Source organism: Larimichthys crocea, chromosome XII (genome assembly GCF_000972845.2).
Source record: "Larimichthys crocea isolate SSNF chromosome XII, L_crocea_2.0, whole genome shotgun sequence".
NCBI classification, from domain to species: domain Eukaryota; kingdom Metazoa; phylum Chordata; class Actinopteri; family Sciaenidae; genus Larimichthys; species Larimichthys crocea.
The window spans coordinates 13,216,307-13,236,455 of NC_040022.1; the positions used below are offsets into that span (position 1 = coordinate 13,216,307).

At 42.4% G+C, this 20,149-nt stretch overlaps 3 protein-coding genes across 6 annotated transcripts in view; all 3 read right to left on the reverse strand.

Moving 5' to 3' along the window:
- Positions 1-2,031, reverse strand: LOC109138451 (uncharacterized). Its single transcript, XM_019258590.2, has 2 exons — positions 1,821-2,031; positions 1-1,117 (listed from the first exon to the last, which is right to left on the reverse strand). The coding sequence occupies exon 2, from the start codon at positions 1,108-1,110 to the stop codon at positions 712-714; it is 399 nt and encodes a 132-aa protein (XP_019114135.1). The 5' UTR covers positions 1,111-1,117; positions 1,821-2,031; the 3' UTR covers positions 1-711.
- An 870-nt stretch (positions 2,032-2,901) lies between these two features.
- LOC104930119 (eukaryotic peptide chain release factor GTP-binding subunit ERF3A) lies at positions 2,902-13,088 on the reverse strand. Its single transcript, XM_010744830.3, has 14 exons — positions 12,668-13,088; positions 11,620-11,664; positions 8,833-9,075; positions 8,140-8,173; positions 7,953-8,030; positions 7,601-7,781; positions 6,561-6,715; positions 5,396-5,536; positions 5,176-5,269; positions 4,467-4,547; positions 4,168-4,341; positions 3,914-4,003; positions 3,662-3,830; positions 2,902-3,575 (listed from the first exon to the last, which is right to left on the reverse strand). The coding sequence occupies exons 1-14, from the start codon at positions 12,858-12,860 to the stop codon at positions 3,523-3,525; spliced, it is 1,731 nt and encodes a 576-aa protein (XP_010743132.1). The 5' UTR covers positions 12,861-13,088; the 3' UTR covers positions 2,902-3,522.
- Positions 13,089-14,748: 1,660 nt separating this feature from the next.
- The window catches only part of pdxdc1 (pyridoxal-dependent decarboxylase domain containing 1), a 28,142-nt gene continuing 22,741 nt past the window's right edge, over positions 14,749-20,149 (reverse strand). For all 4 annotated transcript variants that reach the window (XM_027284745.1, XM_010744828.3, XM_027284743.1 and 1 more), the window contains one exon: positions 14,749-19,063. In XM_027284745.1, the coding sequence (XP_027140546.1) occupies positions 18,789-19,063 (275 nt within the window). In that variant the 3' untranslated portion in view covers positions 14,749-18,788. The remainder of the gene's footprint in view (positions 19,064-20,149) is intronic.

Consider the following 20,149-nt stretch of genomic DNA (forward strand, 5'->3'; position numbering starts at 1 on the left):
AACAAATAGTTTATTTAAGGTTTAATAGAGAAAGAAGCAGGAAGTGGAGGGCCATGATCCAGAGCGATGATATCAGAAATAGAACTAAATAAAAAAGGGTTGTCACACTGAATCAGAAGAAAAATGATTGATTCGATTTCTGTCATTTAAACATGATTTCATGTCTTTGAGTTGTTCCATGTTTCTAACTCACAGCTGCAAACAGAACTGCTTTTTTATTTTACTTTTTGTATTTTATACACTAATATATTCAAGCTTGACTAGTTTGGGGTCAATGAATAAATCGAGGATTCATTATGTCATTCTTGGCACTGCACGTTAAAAGACGACGTTCAGGTTTTCACAGGACAGAGATCTTAAAATATTCACACAGAGCGGACCAATAAATAAATAAATAATAAAAAACAAGATGAAAACATTTTGAGACTTTATGACCTCACTATCTCTAAAATCCTGGATACGGCCCAACTGAAAATTTCTTCAACTCATGAACCCACCAATCAGAAAAGAGGCTGACATGAACAGTGTCTGACTGCATAATATATGAAACTAAATAATAATTCAGGTTCCACTGAAACAGCTGAGATATCCTGACAGTGAGTCAACATCTCCACAAACCCTGGCTAACAAAACACGACTCATGTCTCACACTGTTGTACGACTGCTTTGTGCTTTCAAAGCTGATGGTTCATGGGCCTCAGTGGTTCCCTGTCAGTGGTGTTTGTGCTCCACCTGGAGGCCCTTGCCATGATGGACCTTTGTGAGTTCACTGGGCTCCAGGCTCTGTTTGAGCACGGGGATCCAGACCAGGCCGGTGACCAAGAACATCAGACCCACAGAGAGGAACAGCGGCCCCAGCAGGTAAGGGACATTTCCCACGTGGGTGAAGTAGAGCATGGACAGGGTGGTGCCTGATCCAAACAGCAGCGTACCAACACCGATGGCCACGATGGGCTTAAAGAAGAGGAACAAGCAGGATGGAGCCGGACCACTGTGACGGCGAGGTGACTCCCCATGGTGGAGAGGGTTAAGCGGTGTGGAGGCTTCAGTGTCCTCCCCTTCCTGGGTGGAAGGATCTCTGGTTGTAATGGTGGCTGCTGTGGAGAGCATGGTCACTCTGAAGAACACCACACACCACAGATCAGAAAACAACAGACACTGTTCTGACAGTATTCTAGACCTGACTTGTCCACAAAGATCCAAACCAACAATGTGTTTTTAAACACACCCTGTCTGTGGCTCTCAGCTCCAGGACACTGGTTCCTACTGATGCTGTAAGCCTTTACATTCATAACAGTGGTCTTGCAAACAGACCTGCAAAATTTTTGGGTTTTTTTTTGCTACATTGAGCAAATCTTGTGAGTTTTTATTAATTGGCACTCAAAGGAAATAGTACATGTGTTGAGGACTATTTTCAATGGCGGATGAATCCATATTTAGTACTCTTGTGAGTACGTGTGTGTTCATGGTAATGATGGAGCATGTCAGCCACAGCTCACTGATGTGTTTTTAATAGTTTTAACTTTCCCCTGCAAACTTCAATCATGTGAACATTCAGGAAACAAGTCCAAATGTCTGCTGGGAAAAAGGTCAGCAGCTCTGTGGCGCAGAGGAATAACATACATCAGACAGATGTTTGGGTCAGCACATGATCATATCATACCACAACAACAAATCCACTGTGAACAACTACAACATCTCAACCTAACAGCAGGAAAACTGATTGTTGTGACATGGTCATTTATCAGCTATATAAATTTAACATATTAGATATTGTAACAGTATTAAATGATGAAATGTTAAATAGTCGTCTCACTTACCTAAAGCTTCTCTGTGCGTCTCCCCGGACAGCGACCACAGACTGACCGCTTCTGGACAAAAGCTCTCATTAAAGCCACACCCAGTGGACTGAGCTCATCCACCACCCACCATCCACCATCCAGACTCAAAGGATCACAGTAACCCACCTGCAGGAGGATTATTAATATTCTAATATAATAAAAGTATATAATGAACAAAAATAATACTAATTTCAAGATCACAAGCCAAAAAGCTGTTAACAATATGTTAACAATATAATAATAATAATAATAATAATAATAATAATAATAATAATAATAATATGCATCACAAACAATATGTTTGTGATGCTTATTTGTGAAATGGGTCATGGAGCCATCAAGGAAATATTCAACAAAATGAAGAAATACAGACACTTGATTAAATGTACTTAGTTACTTATAGCTAAGGAACTTACTAATGTTGTGACAGTTACATATTGCAAATAAAGTCACACCATCTCAAATAAACTTGGATCTTTAAATAACAGCAAAACACAAGAACTGATTCTGATGAAAAGAACCAAAAGAATCATTTTAAGACTAAAAATTATTCTCAAAATCTTTGAATTCTTCATGCTTCCATCTGTCAGTGTGTTCCAGTGTATATTTCCATCCTGTGTTCATAAATATATCTATATTTCAGCTTTGATCTATTTAATGTCACGTCCACCTCATCAGCCACAAACTGCCATCTCAGATTCAGAAATTCAAATACTCCCACAGAAATCATCAGTCACTGTATGAGAGCAGAGACTCCACCTGCTGGTGCGTTTGCTCTCCATCAGTTAAACAGGTCTGAGTGATACAGTACCAGTCAAACATGGTTCAGGGACGTCAAACTGTGATGCTGAACAAAGCATTAACATTTATTAACCATCAGCTGACTGACTTACAGTCTGGCTGTTTCATATGATACTTGTTCGTCGTGTCCACAGAACATGTTGAAATGAAGAGCCGCACTGAATCAGCGCTCTGTCAGTGTCTGGTGTTTGTAAACTTTGTTTAACTTTGTGTAATATGAAAGCAGACACCGGGAAGTGCTCTGAAAATGAACACACTGTTTTCCCAATTTATTATTTTATTGTCATAGTTGTTTGCTTTAATAACATTTGAACACGCTCAAGCACACTGCCAGAACGCCACATGAGAAACCAAAAAGTGGGTAAAAGCAAAGGGAGACATGTACACCCAAGATAAACATTTTGGTTTCAACTGGTTAAGTTCTTTCAAACAATTTCTTTTGCAATTTTACTTCTGAAAATCATTTTCTATATTCCAAGCAAAACCCTGGTCCACATCTGTTTACAGATATAACTTCTGCCATTTGTCATTGTCACTTATGAAAGCAAGAACAAAAAAAATATCTGGAAGAAAATAAATCATGTACTGATGAGTAGACCAGAGTAGGGAGGTGGGGAAAGGTGGAGGAGGGCTAACCCGGAAATGGCATAGCTGAGCTCTCAATATGAGAAAGCTGACTCGTGTGGACTTCATCTTGGTTTGTCATTTGCTTAAAAACAGGTTCTTTTTCACATGAGTTTTTTTTCTGAAGCTGATCTTCGGCGCGCAGAAGGGGGGCGTGACAGGGAGGTGCCGTCGCCGCTGACAACAGTGTGGGCGGGTTATGACCGAGCTCCGCCCGCTCCTTCTCACCAGGAACTCTCAGGCAGCAATGGAGTCTTCAGTCCCGCTCAGCGACCAGCTTCAGCACCTTACCGATGGCAATGGTCTTACCTGAGACACACAAACAAAAAGCACCGTCATGATGAGAGCTGGGCTTCAATATATAAATCACATCCACACGTCTGTAGTGTCTGTACCTTCGTCTCGTAAGGTAAACCGTCCCATCTGAGGAAAGTCTTTAAAGGTCTCGAGGCAAATGGTCCCTGCTGTGCGCAGACGGGCGATGCAGACCTGGTCCTGTTTGACGAATCGTGGTCGTGTCTTGCTCTTCTCTCCTGACTTCTTGTCTACCAGACAGATTAAGGCCTGCAGGCGCAGCCAAGAGCAACAGGAAGTCAGCACACAGATTCTTCAGCATTCAGGTTCAACCAGTCAGGTTCAAGTCTTACCGTAATTTGCACTTCTTCAATGCAGGTGTGAATGTGAAGGACTGCGTTGTAACCTGGACAGATGATGGATTTGTGTTCAATGATGACAATCTGTGAGGAGAAGAGGGACAGTGAGGATATTAGAAAGAGTCAGATGTATATGCCCGTTACACTCCAAATGTTCATCTGCAGTTTATCTAAGTGCACTTCAATCAGTCACTATAACAGCACACAGTGCTCATAGAAGCAGCCCTGGACTCTGGTCTCACACTGACCTGGGCGTCGAAGGTGCGCCCTGAGTGGCAGAGGTTCTCAGCATTACACAGGATGAAGCCGGGCAGGATCTCCTCCTCCTCGATGCCCTTCAGCCTCAGCTTGAGGTTTTCACCTGGACCGGCGTCATCCGTCTCCACATCATCTGACAGGAGACTCAACACCTCCACCACATGCTGCATGAGAAGAGGGTGTCATTATAGTGGAACAGATAACAGTGACAGAAGGGCCAGTGTTTCTCTCTAAATGTTAATACTTCTTGGTTCCAGCTGATAAAGAAATGGATTGTGGGACAGCTTACCCTGTTTGGCATCATGACGAGCTGCTGTGCTTTACTGATGGAGCCGGACTCCAGTTTGCCCAGAATCACAGTGCCCATGTCCTGATGACAGAGTGACAAAAAAAAATCAGGCATCTCTCATTAAACAAACAGAAATAACAGTGTGTGTGTACCTGCACATTAAACACACACTCCCTCCGCTGAGTATCAAAGCACCAACAGTGAGCTCAGGGAGTCAATCTTTAACGAGCAGGGCCATCAATGTGATCATTTTAGCAGCCGAACCTGTCGTGATAACAGTAATCAGGTTGTTCCTGGCTCACAATGAGAGCACACACGCTAAGCATGACGGGTCAGAGCTGCGTATGAAATGATAGCTATTTATTTAGCTCAGCTGTAAACATGTACAGCAGTGACATCAACATACATGAATGAGAACAACAAAGAACAGTTCACTGCACCAACGCTTTGTCTGAACGTTCTCAGTCAACAGCTCAGTCAGTCAGAACCTCATCATCAAACTAAGCCACATGTGGAATATAATGCCAGTGGAGGAGACAGCTCAAGTGTTTTTTTTAAGTTCACATTTAACCGGTGTTTGATTTTTTAATTGTAATACATTTTAATTGCTTTTTAAATGCACTCTCATTTCACCTGGAGTGTGTTTGGACTTGTTTGGCAGCCTTTTTATGGGATTGGATATGAACAGGAGACAGAAACACATGCTTACCTTGTATTTGTCTACGATGGGCAATCTAACAGGGCCATCGCTTGATCTGTTGAAATTTGGCAAACTGTCCAAGTGTGGAATGAAAGGTAAACCTCTGAAACAGCAGAGACAGACAGCCATTAGTAAAGAGGTTCAGTACCTTTCCCAAGGACCCCGCTAATCATCTGATTAGTGGACCACCCGCTCTACCTCCAAGCCAAGAAGAAGCTGATTGACTTACGTATACCAGGAGCACATGTCAGTGGGCTCCTTCAGGTTGGCTCCTGTCAGGCCGGAGCACGGCATGAAGTGAATGTCTTTCTTCGGGTTGAAGCCCACCTTCTTCAGAAATGGCACTAGTTTCTCCTTACACTCTTCATACCTGAAGGTTTAACAACAGGAGAGTCAATGTCTTACGACGTGTGCTGAGATTCATCGTCAATAAATACTGCATGAACAATATTCCGTTCAATACAAACACTAACAGCTGCCCTAAAGTGTGAATGACTGCATCAATTGTGTCAGAGTCTTCCAGTATATTAAGCAGTGTGTGTTCATGTGTGACATGTTTCCCTGTAAACACACGTCACAGCACACTGGTGTTGGTTTGGTTGCGTAAGAGTCAATGGAAAGATGTGATTAGATTAAAAATGTGATAACTTGGAGTCTTTCCAACTCCAACGTGAACATCAGAACCACACAAATACAAAGTAGAGCTGTAACAATTAACTGATTCATTTTCAGAATCAATAAATCCTTTGGGGTCAGTTTTAGGAAAACTAGTTTCTGATTTCAGCTTCTAACATGACAATAACTATTTTTCTGCTTTCTGACAGTAAACTGAACATCTCTGGGTGGTGGACAAAACTAGATATTTGATGGAGTCAGCTTGATCAACATTATTCACCATTTTCCGGAGCAAACAACAAAAAAAATGAAATGAGAAAATCCTCAGTAAAATAGTTACAGGATGACTGTTTCTTTGTGTTTTACAAAATACCTCATATTGATCTAACTGAATCTTCATGAGTCTTTAGACGTGCTGAAAAAGACTCCTGCGTTGTAAAATGAATTGATTTCATACACTAATTCATCACTTAGTTTGACGATCGTGCTGCTCTGCTGTCACGTGGTAAACGCTGATCATAAACCGTAAAATAGCTAGAGATACGTATCTAGGAATTCAAGTGTCTCTAATCCTCTTCCTAAACACAGACTAGGTTTGTGAATACACCATGTGAAGTTAGATCACTGCAGAGGAACAGAAGCCCAGCATGTTCCAATGTCCTGTCACAGTTCATCTGTTTTCTAATGCAGTTTTTCAGATCACTTGTTATGATGTAAATGTCATGGTTCAGTGTCAGGTATGGTGTGCTGTCACACACTGTTGGATGGTTGGTACCCACCTCTCCAGGCTCCAGCTGACCGTAGGATCATCCATTTTATTCACCAGTACTATCAGGTGCTTGACACCGGCTGTTTTAGCCAACATGGCGTGCTCCCGCGTCTGTCCACCCTTCTCAAAACCAGTTTCAAACTCGCCTTTCCTGGCAGAGATCACCTGAGGGTTCGACACATTCATTTAGTGAGTGCTATGAAAACAGAACATCGCAGTGAACATCGAACAAAAAGGATCATATCTGAATAAAACCTATAAGCTATGACAGTTCTATCAAGTTTGTGGCCATTTAATTAAATACAGACAGAAATCACACTGACATGTTTCATCATATTTGCAGATGGCTGTGGTTTGCTGCATGTTTTCTGACTTCTCATGTGTCTAACGCCTTCATATATGAAGTTCCTGATTGAAGCGCCATCTTTCACGTGCTGCACATTCAATATTTTCACAAGGCATCTACAAGTTATTTTTTGAGGAGACAGCACGTTGGCACACACACACACATCGTGACACACCCTGCTGCAAATAAATTCTGCCGTTGGTTTCATTTTTTAACCCAGAAACAATTTTAAGACGGAAGTTAATGCAACTTTATTAATGTAACATTCACAACGTTCAGGATTCTATTTGGAAGATCTGGCTAAATCGTATTTAAGACTTTTTAAGATGATTGGATTCAGACTGTTTAAAAACACCTCATGTGGAGGTGCGGACTCCAGACATGAGCTCTTTAGCTGGAACCTCTTGACTTGATCGGCATTTTGATCAACCTACTTCCACTTTGGGCTGAAAGAAATGAAAGTTAACATGGCTGACTGCTCAAACAAGGCTCACGATGCTCGTGGTTGCTGCTCATGCCAGTGTCAGAGATTTACCTTCATGTTGTGAATATTAAACAGATATTAACAGGTCTGACAAATAAAGTGAAAACATTTGTTTCCATGGTTCTTGAGATGCTGTGTAGATGTAAACAGGCTGTGTTTGGGACTCTGTGCTGACTATTAGACACAATGTTCCACGTCACATGTCATTTTCTGGACTCACCAGAACAGCCAGGTCTGCTTGCGATGCACCTCCGATCATGTTGGGCACAAAGCTTTTGTGGCCTGGAGCGTCTAGGATGGTAAAGTGCTTTTTGTCTGTCTCAAAGTACGCTCGGCCCACCTCCACCGTCTTGCCTTTGTCCCGCTCCTCCTGGTTGGTGTCTAAAGCCCAAGATAGATACCTGAAGACAGAAACATGATGCTATAATGTTGATTTGGTATCTAGTGTAAACTCCGACATATGTTAAGTGTTGACATATACACACATATAACACTAATATATACATATCTATATCTCTGCTAATGATTGAAGCTAATATTGACGTTTCCGGACCACTTGCTCGCTCGCTCACCAGGTTTCCCGGTTCTTCTCCTTGGCTTCTCTCTCGTACTTCTCTAAGGTTCTCTTGTCTACCATGCCTGTTAGATACCTGTTGGAGAGGAAGGGGACAACACAAATGTCAAAGGCCTGCTGTGTTTGATGTAACCTCATTCATCATCAGGACAGCCAGTGAACCAAGAGTGGAGGATGTTACTCACATGATCTGTCCACCGATGGTGGACTTTCCAGCATCTGAAAGAGAGACACAGACAGAGGGTTTAGATTTAAATCATTGTCACATTACTTTGTTCTGTATGGCCACTTTGAGCCAGATAAAGTCACAACCACTAAAACACTGGAGCTAACGCATCGTGAAGCTTTCACTCTGGTATTCTCTCAGTGTCTTTATGACTACAGTCCAACTGCTCCTGACAGGATGATGAATCAGGCTGCTACTCACTCAACACAGACACCCTGTGCTGGGTTATAATGCTGCATTTACCACAGACAAAGTTCAACTAGGTTGCAAGTGTGCCGGTGGTGTGTTGTGCTGCATGTTGCTCAACACAGCCATTGAAAATCAGTGTCGAGTGTAGTGCACCTTACAGAGTCTCTGCTGAGTGACAACAGGCCGCACTGTTAATGAGTGCACTACAAACGTGTAAGGGGATCTGTGCCTGATGACGCAATGTGAAGTCTAACTGTCAGCTGGGGGCACACACTGATGTGTGTGCACACTGGACAGCTGAGGAAACAACACACAGCATGAACATGAACATGGCAGCTGACTGACATCGGCACATTGGTGCACACCCTCTGCTCTGTGTGCTCCACATCACTTAACAGCAATGACTTCAGAGTAATGATTTCTTTCTCAGATTTAAGTCTCATCCACAGGTGTATGCACTGACCTACGTGCCCGATGAACACAACGTTGATGTGTTCCTTCCTGGGGGCGTCTGGCTGTGTGGGTGGGACCTTGGGCGCTGGCGCTTCCTCTTCCTCCTCCATCATCTCTGGAGCCGTCTCCTCTGTTGTCGCTTGCTCCACTGGCCCCCGGTCGCCACCTCCTGGCTCCTCCTCGTTTGGCTCAGCCTCTTTCTGGTCCCATGGCTCCTCTGTGCTCATCTCTGTGTCGCCGTTCTCCACTGGAGCTGCAAACAAAGTCCACATCATTCAGAGCCTCTTCCTGTTAACGAGCCACTTAAACAGCTCAGCTGGGTGAAATGTAGACGGAGCTCATTATTTAACTTGCCAACAAAGCAGAACACACAGGTGAACGTCAATAACCAGCAGCAGCTTTGAGGTGAACATTTTTTCCACTGTTCTGTCACTGGAAGCGTTCTCTGAGCTGGCTTTGTCACTAAAGACCTTGTTTACTGTAAACTGCTGTGATCAGTGTTTTGTGGAAAAATGAAAGACAAGAAGCAAAGGCAAGAGTCAGACACTTTGCACTAAATAAACTCAGGAATAAAAGATCCTGATCCATGTCAGAAAACAGTACAGAGTACCATGGAACTACTGCAAAGAAGATACAAAGTACAATTCTGGGTAAACCTGACAGATTTTATTCTTCATTATTTATTATGTCCTGTGACTGAAGTCTACGACTGTCAGCAAGCAGCAGCAGAAGCAGCAGGACCGCTATAGTTCAAGCTTTACCAATGAAGCCTGTACTGTTGAACCACGGTCCTGAAGCAGCATCAACATTCGTCCAACTCACTGTATTGTATTGCATCCTCTGCCCGTAAGGCTTCTCATATTCCTGCTCATACTACCTTTATCCAATCAGAAGTCATGTATGAATTATGTCTGGCTGCATGCAGTAAACCTTCACATGGCTGTTACATGAAGAGCAGACAGCCTCAATGCATGCACAAACTTTATGAAGTGCAGCGCTACAACAGAACACCAAAGAAGAAGAGCGAGCTCTGACATGAAGCCTCATACAGTTCAATGCTGCAGCAGAGAACAGATCCCAGTTCAGTTTATCACTTCAAGCTGACACATAAAAAGAAGTGAAGTATTTACATGTGACACACAACATTACATCTACGTGACTGGAAACTTTTGTTTACACACTGAAAGAACTGTTTGATTAGAACATTGACTTCTGTTCATCTGTAGATAAATAAATGATACATTCAATAAACAGTGAGTGATGCATTGCACGCAATAAAGGCTCCATCTGATATTTGAACGTTTCAATTAAGCTGAACTTTACGATCAAAGGCGACAGAAAGGCAAAGCTCCTGTTCCAGGCAGGCCCACAACATGGAGATTTTCATGTACGCTTAAGACTGTGAGCACACAAAGGCATACATGACGGAGAGACATCCACCATGCTGACCATGAGAACAATCTCTGAAGTCTTCTGTGTGTTATCGATAGTGATTAAATGATGTGAACACATTCTACTCTCCCCATCTTACTTTATAATGGTATATGGGCGGCCATGGCTCAGGTGGCAGAGCACCTCGTTGAGTAATCAGAGGGTGAACCCCATAGTACTCTGGAAGGCTGTGTGTGTGTGTGTGTGTGTGTGTGTGTATGCTTTGGATGGGAGGCACTAAGCGCTCCTGATGAGCAGTTGGCACCTTGCATGGCAGCCTCTGCCATCAGTGTATGAATGGGTGAATGTGTGTGTGTAAATGTGCTGTAATAAAAGCACTTTGATTGGTCAGTCCAATGTAATAATATGTACACATGTTTCCTCACTCAGATGTTCACTGTGATAGTGAATGTTGTGGTATTACAGCAGGAGGATGAGGCATTTTACAAACCTGCCATGTGATGTGATGTGATGAGACAAATCCATGCATCAGACTGTGCTTTAGGAAAAGTTTTACTAGCTTTAAATAATTAGATGTGCTCTGAATATTCATTTATAATGTCTACTGTGTGCACAGTGAATCCAGACAAGATGGCCACACCTCAACTGTGAACATCCAATCACATTTCTGTCTGTCCTTTGAAAATGTAGATGTATTTTAGTATTTGACTATTTTCAATCATTAACATGTATGAGGGGTTGCTGCACATTATTCCATACTGGATATCTCACTGCAAGAACAAACAGATTTCATAATGATCACGTTTTGCCCGTTCACAACACAGCTGTTATTGAAAGGTGAGTTCACAGCGAGCCTCTCTGAAATGTTCATGCTCACTGTGTGACGTTACCTCCCCCTGAAACAAGGCCATGTCTGTTACGGGTGATAATGAAACAGTGTCCCAGTGAACGTGCCACAGGGCCTGAGACCAACAAAAGATAAACTGATGCTACAAACTCACTGTTCACTTTGTCTGTGGTCAAACACTGAGAAAGGCATCCTGTGGCAGACGCAGACAAATGAAGCAAAAACTTCAGAGAGGTGAAAGGGGAGCGCCGAGGTAGCTGCTGCCTGCCATAATATCACTGGTTTCTCTGTCTAGTATTTCCTGTCTGCCTCTGCTGCTCATTAAAGATGAAAAATACCAACAAAAAAAAATCTTGAGTGGCGCTTCCAGGCGAGCTAAACTTCTGTAATTGGGTCTCAGTCTCAGTAACTCAGTGAGACTCACCATAAAGGTTTTGTAAATCCTATGTGTTCAGTGTGGGCATGCACATGTCAGGACAATGAGGCGAGCAGTAACAGCATCACGCTCATACACACACACACACACACACACACACACACACACACACAGATACATACCAGCACTTTCTGACACCTCCATGGTAGAGATCTTTTCAACAGCAACTGAAAAAGAAACAAACAGTTAAGTTGGTTTGAAGTGAGCCCGACCTGCTCCACCAGCTACAGGCCAAACTCAAACAGAGGAACAGTGTGAGGGTTTCTACACTCAGTGTGGGTGAAACAGAAAAGGGATTTCCTTGATCTCCCGTGAACACATTTCTCTGTGGCCTCACAGGCCGCCTGAAGGCTGGACCGGAGGACCACAGAGGACTTCAACAGGTTGTTAGGTCAGGGGCACACACTTGTTGGAGCACAAACTTCCACTGGGGTGTTACAGTGGACGAACCATGTGTTCAAAGCCACACAGTGTCACACACTTTACTGGACTTCTGTGGGCTCATGTGTGGGACCTGCTCACATGGACCTGTGTGTGTTGGTACAGATCTGGGGTCAGCCTTCACGTGCTTCACACTGACACATCTTTTCTCCCCTGTTGACCAGCGGTGCGTCAGAACATCCACGTCACAGCAAACACTCACTAATTTCTTCCCAGTGACGAGCTGAGCTTCTCTCATGAGATGAAGCTGGGCTGCTGACAGGGACGGGTTCCGTTTACCGGTCAGAATAAGCAGTTACTTTCCTAAAGCTTTAAGTTTAAGCTGAAGTTTACTGAACACAGAGTCAGAGCCGAGAAACCACACCAGCTAACAGATAAGCTAGCGCGCTAGCCAGCTAGCACCGGTTAGTTGTAGCGGGCTAATGCCGGCTGCTGCCGAGTTCCCGGACTGTTCTGTCAGCGGCCAACAAGCCGCAGGAACACTCTTTAGTCGAGCGGTTTAACTAAATAAACTGTATATACGAAGTGCTACGTTAGTTAAAGTTACACAGCGTCGGACAAACCGACTGAATTCCCGCTCCACCGAGCGACACGGCGGCTAGTCTGTCGCGCTCCACGGAACGCGTGTCCGTGTTAGCGGCTAGCGAGCTTAGCATGTACCCAGCCCAGGCTGCCGTTAGCACCTAGCTCCGATGCTAACGCTGCTCCCCAACGTGACACCGAACTCACCGGCAGAGTCGACGGTCTCCGAGTGCGCCTTCACCGCGAAAGACGGGACGAATTCGGCGGCGTTCACGTTGGGCACAAACGGTTTAGCGTTAACGTTCAGGGACGTGAACGCTGATTCAAGCTGTCCGTCGATCGTGGCCTCCACATCGTCCTCTTGTTCCCAGGAATCAGGGGCAGTGTCTCTCGGGTCCATCGTGGGTCTTTTTTGGATTTTCACTACTGTGAGAGCTTTGAGCTACGCACTTCTTGGTCCACGTAAGTGTCCGCCCAGAACCCGGTGTTACGGTCACCCCTTGGAGTTAGTGACAGCGTCCCAGCTCGAAGTGTGATGTTTGGTCTCCGTTCAGGTGAAATCAAGCCGCCGGTTTGTGTCGGTGAGCCGCCGGAGAGGATATTCGACTCAGCACTCCCAGAGACGGTCCGCGTGAGCTAACGCGTCCCCGTCAAGTCGACGTGCTACTTCGCGGTGACCTCTGGGATATGAAGTCTTATTCAAAGGCGGAAAACGATTGCCGTGGAAGACTCATTAGGGGCAAGAAAACTACATCCCCCAAAAGACACGTAAGAGACAAGTTTACGTCAGTTGTTTCTGACCTTTTCAGGAACCGCAGATTCGAGTCAGGTTCAGTTGTAGCAAATGGAGAATGAGTTACACAACTTCATCCACCCACTGATACACACTCACTTTATGTGTGTTTGTGAAGGTCGTTATTCTCAGGTAGAACAACTGAAGAATCTCCAAATGATTCTGGATCAGTCAGATTCTTCATTTGTTGAGAAAGTTTTTTCACTAAATGGAACAACAATAGTAACGTTCCTAAAGCTGATGTGGGAAATTACGACAGTACAACAGTAACTGACTGGGTCCATTATTTAATAGAAATATGTTTGGCTTTGTAACACACCAATCATAACCACTGTTTATTATCTGCAGTCACTCATTTCACCCATGGATGCATGTCAACCACCTGTGGGCACAATAGGTGTATCACAGCTTTGTAATCAGTCACATGAACTGCACCCAGGAAGACTAAATCAATCAACAGAACAGTGTACTGGTTTAACACAAATATGATACGTACCTGTTCATATAAGAGCTGCTCAATCATGTCTAATGAAAAGAAATGGAACACGCATTGTGCACGTAACATAATATTGTGTGGTTGGTTTTTGAGTCTGCCCTGAGGCATTTCGTTAAAGGTTCAACCAGTGGAAGCGTCGTATTCATAAAACATAGTGCCTTAAGGTGTAAACTTCACCTTTCAGATTAGCCATATATGAAGTGATGTTATCGTAATCATGGTCTAGTTTAGGTAAAACAACTTCTACGACATAATAAAATGTTCTGGACAATAACAGGAACACCTTATCTATCTATTACTATCTACAGCCCCCACAATGGTTAAGGGTTGCATTAGAATGCACAGGTGTTGCATTAACTGTGTCAAACAATGTAATTAATTGCCAATTAATTTTAATAACTGCCAGTACACAACTGATATTTGTAAATGTGGGACAAAAATCCCAAGTCAAGTCCAGTCCTAAACCTCCTCGTCCCTAACAAGTCATTATGCAACAAACTGAATGTTAATTCAAAATGTTAACAGTCAGTGTGGTGAATGTACAGACTGTGATTTAAATCAAACTGATCACGTCTGTCTTGAAGATGTTCTGCATGCTGCACTGACAAACACATCTTTCACTCCTGCTCGTCCAAAGTGATTGGTTGCTGTGTAATTGATTCAAAAGTTGATCTGTTAGTTTCAAGTCATTCCAAGTCAAAAAGGTCCAACTGTAATTATGAGTCAAAGACGTGTTGCAAATCTGTTTAGGTTTTTGTCGAGTTTAAAAGTCACAAGATTTGAGACTTGAGTCCAAGACATGTGGCTCTGGTCCACACCTCTGCTGATCAGGGTTACTCATTTTTATTTTTATTGACATGACAGATGTTTTATGTTCTAGTGGTCTTATTTAGTCATTAAGAGCTCAGACTGCACAAAATCCAGATGTAGTCTCGGTACAGGGTGTTTGTTTCGAAGTGCAGCTGCAGCTGTCTCAAACAGGTCGCCTTTTAGTTTTAGGACAGTTTATACATTTGTTTAATGTTTAACATTTTTCCCTCAGTTGTAAAATTCTGTTACAAGCTGTCACAATCACGCACGCACGCACGCACGCACGCACGCACGCACGCACGCACACTTTTTCATATTGTGACTGTAAATTTGTTTTTAGGTATTAAAACACTGTTGATGGCTTTCGTTTATTGCTGTTAGTCAGACATGTGGGGCTCATGTACAATTACAAATGTATTTAAGAATGACTAACTGAACCATAAATATGCCACTTACATTGAACAGTACAGAGGAAGACTGAAAATCTGATGAGAGGTACTTTTAGAACTGAACCACAGAAAGCCTTGGCCTGACGTTAAGACTAGAAAACTTTGAATTTAATCTGTTGAGACAGAATTTACACAAAATACGTCAAAGTGTTTCTGTAGTGTAAACTAAAAGGTAGAAAACATTCAAGAGAAAAAGATTCTGATTATTAAATACAATCAATCATTCAGACAGTGACAGAGGCAGGACCATCAGGGACAGTTCATTATATCAAATCAAAAGTTCTTCAAACATATTCTTGGAAGGTTATAAAGTTATTGATTTAGATTTACATTAGAATCATGTAACAGAAAGAATAATTAAGAAGACTCTGCTTCATTTACACCACATACGACATTAAATAAAAAACAGTAGTAAAGAAATTATCTACAGTACAAGTGCAATAAAGCTGAAATAGATTCTTTCATAATCTTTATTCTCACTGCTAATTCATAACTCTTCATTCATAACCCAGCTTAATGTACTAAAGGATAACTCCGCTCAAATTTGTGTTCTGCTTCTTTGATTCTTTGACATTTTCTGTTGTTTAAATGTTTTTTTGTTACATTCAGGCACCTCCACGGGAGCTCACAGGAGGCACATTCACTCCTATTCAACTCCCAAAGGCATAGAAATCAATGACAACCCCTCACTGCTCAGAAGGTGTCCACCATAGTGTGTAAAGATGCATCAAAAGGCTAAATATCAGGCGGCAGATGTTTGCATGTTCAGAGAAGTTCCCATAACATACCATTAAATTAATATTATTGATAATATTAAGTGTGCAATCATGACACACTTCTACTTCCTGCTATTCCCATGTTTTTTTTCTCTTTTTGTCAAAATAAAGTTTCTTTCACTTTCAGGGACACATTAAGGCCCCTACACAAGATGTGATAACAGTCATCTTCCAGGTTTGTATATGTCATACTGTGTAAGACAGTCTAATATCTCTATAAAACATATTCTGCATATGAATACAGAATCTGTAGGCAAAGGACAGAATTTTGGCATTGAAAGTGTTCTGGTTTCCATTTGTAGTCCAAGTAGTATTGACCAATCATATGTGAGCAGTGATTTGGTGGCATGTGGTTAAACAGTCCACGTGGAGAGCAAACGAGGCGGAACACACTGGCCGAAATGCAAATTTAGAACTCATCAGCTATCATCTGATGATGATTCAGTGCCCGGATATTCATTTTCTGTTCGTTAATATCTGGATATCCGCAGGCTACACCAGAAGCCTTGAAACATTGGTTGTTGATTTCTTTTTTCTAGGTTTCCAATCACAGTGAAGCCCTTAACATTCACCCCATGCCCCTAAGCCAAAGCCTGACCTTCTGGGATTTGACATCAAGAATGTTTGTTCACATGAACTACTTGACCTTTGTGCAACCATCCTAGGAAAAAAAAGTTTTGCCAAAGGTTGAATCCTGACTTGATGATAGCTGATGGATTCAAGATTGGTCTGATACGGTCTTGGTCACAACCTGTGTCAGACTGTACAATATCTGTTTTGACATGTCTACAACAGTCAGACAGTCTTTCCTTTCTAAATTTCTGACCCTGTCAGTATTTCGAAGCGGGCTGTCTTTGGTCTCCGGTTCTAAATCAGTTGTCGGAGGACGTGTCTCAGTGAAATCTAGGACCACAGTTTGGACTGATGACCACAGATTTCACCAAAGATTTCTCCCACAGAGTTTCATCAGGGACGGCCACGACCACACAGTGCATAGAGGCTATTTGGATCTTGGTGTGGTCGATACACTGTTTGAACTGTTTTACACATACAGAAGACATGTTCATAAAGTGCACACAACATGCTCATCATCAGCCTGTGCAAAAAAGGTAACGTGTTAGTGTTGGGCGTTCTCTCAAAAAAATGACAAAGAAGAAGACTAAAAACAAACATAGACTTCATTTGGCCGTCTGATATGGCACTTGGATAATGTTTAAATGGTAATCCAGGACAGGACGGATTCTGACCGGGTCGGGCAGGATGTTTTTGTCAACAAACAAACAAAACAAATATTCCTCGTACAGTAAATCCCTGTAAAACAATGCTCCTCTGTGACAGAATAAAAAATAAAAAAAAGAATTAAAAAAATCACATAGAAATAAAAACGTAACATTACCCTGGCACCTGCTGCATGAACAATCATACAAGGAATTAGATTTCGATCCACAAAGCTGTGGCTGGAGTTTAAACGGAATTCATAGGGTGTTAGAAAAGAATCCTGACATTTTGAGGAGTCAGACTTTTTGGAAAACAAAACAACTTGAGAAAAAAAGTCAGAACATTATGAAAATAAAGTCTGAATTTTGATGAGAAAAACTTAAATAAGTGTTGAATCATCAGCTGACAGTCTGTCAGGAATGTGAAGTTCTTAGGCTTCATCAATAAGCACATTATTACATATTTAAAGGACACTGACGAATGAATGATGATGTAACACCATGTCTGCAGTGCACTGAATGACAGTTGATGCTCTGCTCATCTGGTTTAGTTCAAAATACAATTTGATTCTCAAAATGACTTATTGTTGTAATAGAACTTCCTCTTGTGCAGGCTTACCTTGTAATAGTATGATAGTATCTCATTAAACTATAACTTTGTCTCAACTAGTGTCAGGTCATGACTTTCTGAACGTATTAGCTTCAGAATAACAGTTTCATTCTTGTAATATTGTGACTTCTTCTCATGAAAACATCTTTAGTTTGGTAACATTGTGACTTCATAGTTTATTGAAGGTTTGTGGGGCAGTGCTCACATGAAGGGAGTGTTTGAAGCAGGTGACTTATCAGTAGATGTTTATTTATTTATTTAATTAAATAGATCATAATACTCTACTCCTTCTATACAGAATTATTTTATCATAAATAATTATAGTTAGTAATTGGGCAGGTTAGATATATATCATCTGTTAGACTATTTACAGTGAAGAATCTGAACGTTTTAATTGGAGTCTTTGTTTTAATATCAAGCTGCTTTGTTGAGTGTTAATGTGAACAGAGTATTAAATAGAGACTCTGGTCTGAACCAATCACATTTCTCTTTAAAGCTGAAGAAATTCTTTAGTCCAACAGGACATCCCAAAGACTGACAGACACATCAGAGTAAAAAGACACACACAGCTGGGCTGGATGTCAGCTCCGTTCCATCACAGCCTCAAAGGAAACCCCCCCCCCTGAAACTCTTCTGCTGCTGCAGACTGTGCTCCTGTTATCCCTGTGAATACATGGCCGATCACAGATGACACCATCTGTCAAGACATTTATAGTGCAGCTACAAGAGTCAGACAGCACAACTCTCTCCATCATACTGAAACGTGAATGTACAGGCAACATACAGGGGGACAGTGAGGACAGGAGAGCCTGGTATAACAGACGGCTCATCTCACTAACATGTAGAATAACTGTATGTATGCCAGAAGACCTCTGAATGGAAGAACTTCAATTAATTCTGAAAACTGTGGGAAGACACATTTCTCAGAACGCTGCAGCAACATTCAGAGAACTCTCATATTGGAACAGTTTATCACTAAATAACTTGAAGTGAGCGTCACAGTAGAAGAGGATCCAGGGGTGGATTTTTCCATGAACCTTGACATCCAGCAGCCCAGTGTAGCTCCATCAGTTTTCCCTCCAAACCTTAGATTCACAATATAACAACACCTTTCCTTTGAACATCTGTTAGTTAGGCTGGTACCCTTTAGAGGATGGCTGGAGGACACCTGCACCTCCTATCTCCCGCTCTCCTCCACCTCTTGGCCTTCAGGCTGCCTCTCCTCGGAGGCTTCTTCAGCCCCCGCCTGTGTGAGCACCTCCGGGGTTTCCTCTGCCACAACATCACTTGCAGAGTGCGAGTCCTCCTCAGGTGTAGGTGGAGAGATGGGTGGGTGGATGCTACAGCTCGGAGTGGTACTACCCTCCCTGGGTGTCTCCTCAGCTTGTCCGATGGAGCTGGTTTCACTGAAGGAGTCGGAGCCTGCCCCCGAGCGCCGGAATAACCTCTGACCTGTGAGGAAAGGAAGCCGTGTGACAGATACCCAGAATTCTGAGTGGCATTGATAAGAGGTCAGCAGAGTTTAGACATCAGCTTATCTAACATTGATTAGGTGACCTGAAGCAACAGAGGGGAAACATCCTGAAGAGAGAAATGGAGGAAGAAGAAATTGGACTGCCGGCTTTGAAAGAAATAAGACAAGCTTTTTCCTTCCCAGGAAGTGCAAGGACTAATGTTACAGTTTGACAAGTTTACGCTCCGCTCAAAACACCTGCCTCTTTTACTGTACACTGTTGAACAATAGCAAACTGTGTTGACAGCAATGACTTGAGGGAACGGGAACAAATACCTTTGAGAGAACAGAGAGGCAAAACTGGAGGAAGCTGCCATAGTTTATCAGCTGTGTGGCACCAGTTCAAACTGCTCCACAGACACTTATCAGGTCGGAGTCCAAGTACAAGTTGTGTATAAACTGTAAACTTGACTAAACGGTTTACTAACGAGTTAGATTTCTTGCTAGCATGTCCTGCATGTTTTTTTCTTAACGGTAACCTCCGTGAATGTGAAGTGAAACGACGCAGGAAGTTTCAAAGACTGCACTTCCTCTTGTCATCCACTTGAGGCTGGCTCCAGAAGTGAGTCGGTCTCCATAAGTCCCCATGTTCAAATGTCCAACTTCACAGCAGAATTAAACATGTTTACAGCCTGGTACAAAAAACTGTTTTGGTCTCTGTAGCTAATTTCCCCGTTCATGACAACTGTACTGAGGGTGACTTTATATACAACTCACCTGTTCACATTATATTAAGGCTTAAAGTTATGCAGGATTAAGAGCTTGGACATTTTGATTGACAGGCGATGTCATCACAGATTTATTTTTTATTTTTTTTCAAAATTTATAGGATTTATTATTTTATTCATTTTATTTTAACTAATGTCATTAAAAAGCAACACTGCACATTTTGCATGGAAAGTCTTTCAGTGCCTCAAAGAGAGAGATCATCCTTCAGTAGGCTTTTAATTTAAAATTTGAACAGGAAGAGCTCAGTTTCACTGATGGTAACTTAAAACAACATTGTGTAACTTTTCTAGCATAAA

Excerpts from the sequence above, each read along its gene's own strand:
- LOC109138451 (XM_019258590.2), bottom strand. The coding sequence starts at position 1,110 with ATGCTCTCCACAGCAGCCACCATTACAACCAGAGATCCTTCCACCCAG.
- LOC104930119 (XM_010744830.3), bottom strand. The coding sequence starts at position 12,860 with ATGGACCCGAGAGACACTGCCCCTGATTCCTGGGAACAAGAGGACGAT. Across the intron at positions 9,076-11,619 it reads GGAGGTGTCAGAAAGTGCTG|CTCCAGTGGAGAACGGCGAC; the intron begins GTATGTATCTGT and ends CTTTGTTTGCAG. Across the intron at positions 4,004-4,167 it reads GGCGCACCTTCGACGCCCAG|ATTGTCATCATTGAACACAA; the intron begins GTCAGTGTGAGA and ends TTCTCCTCACAG.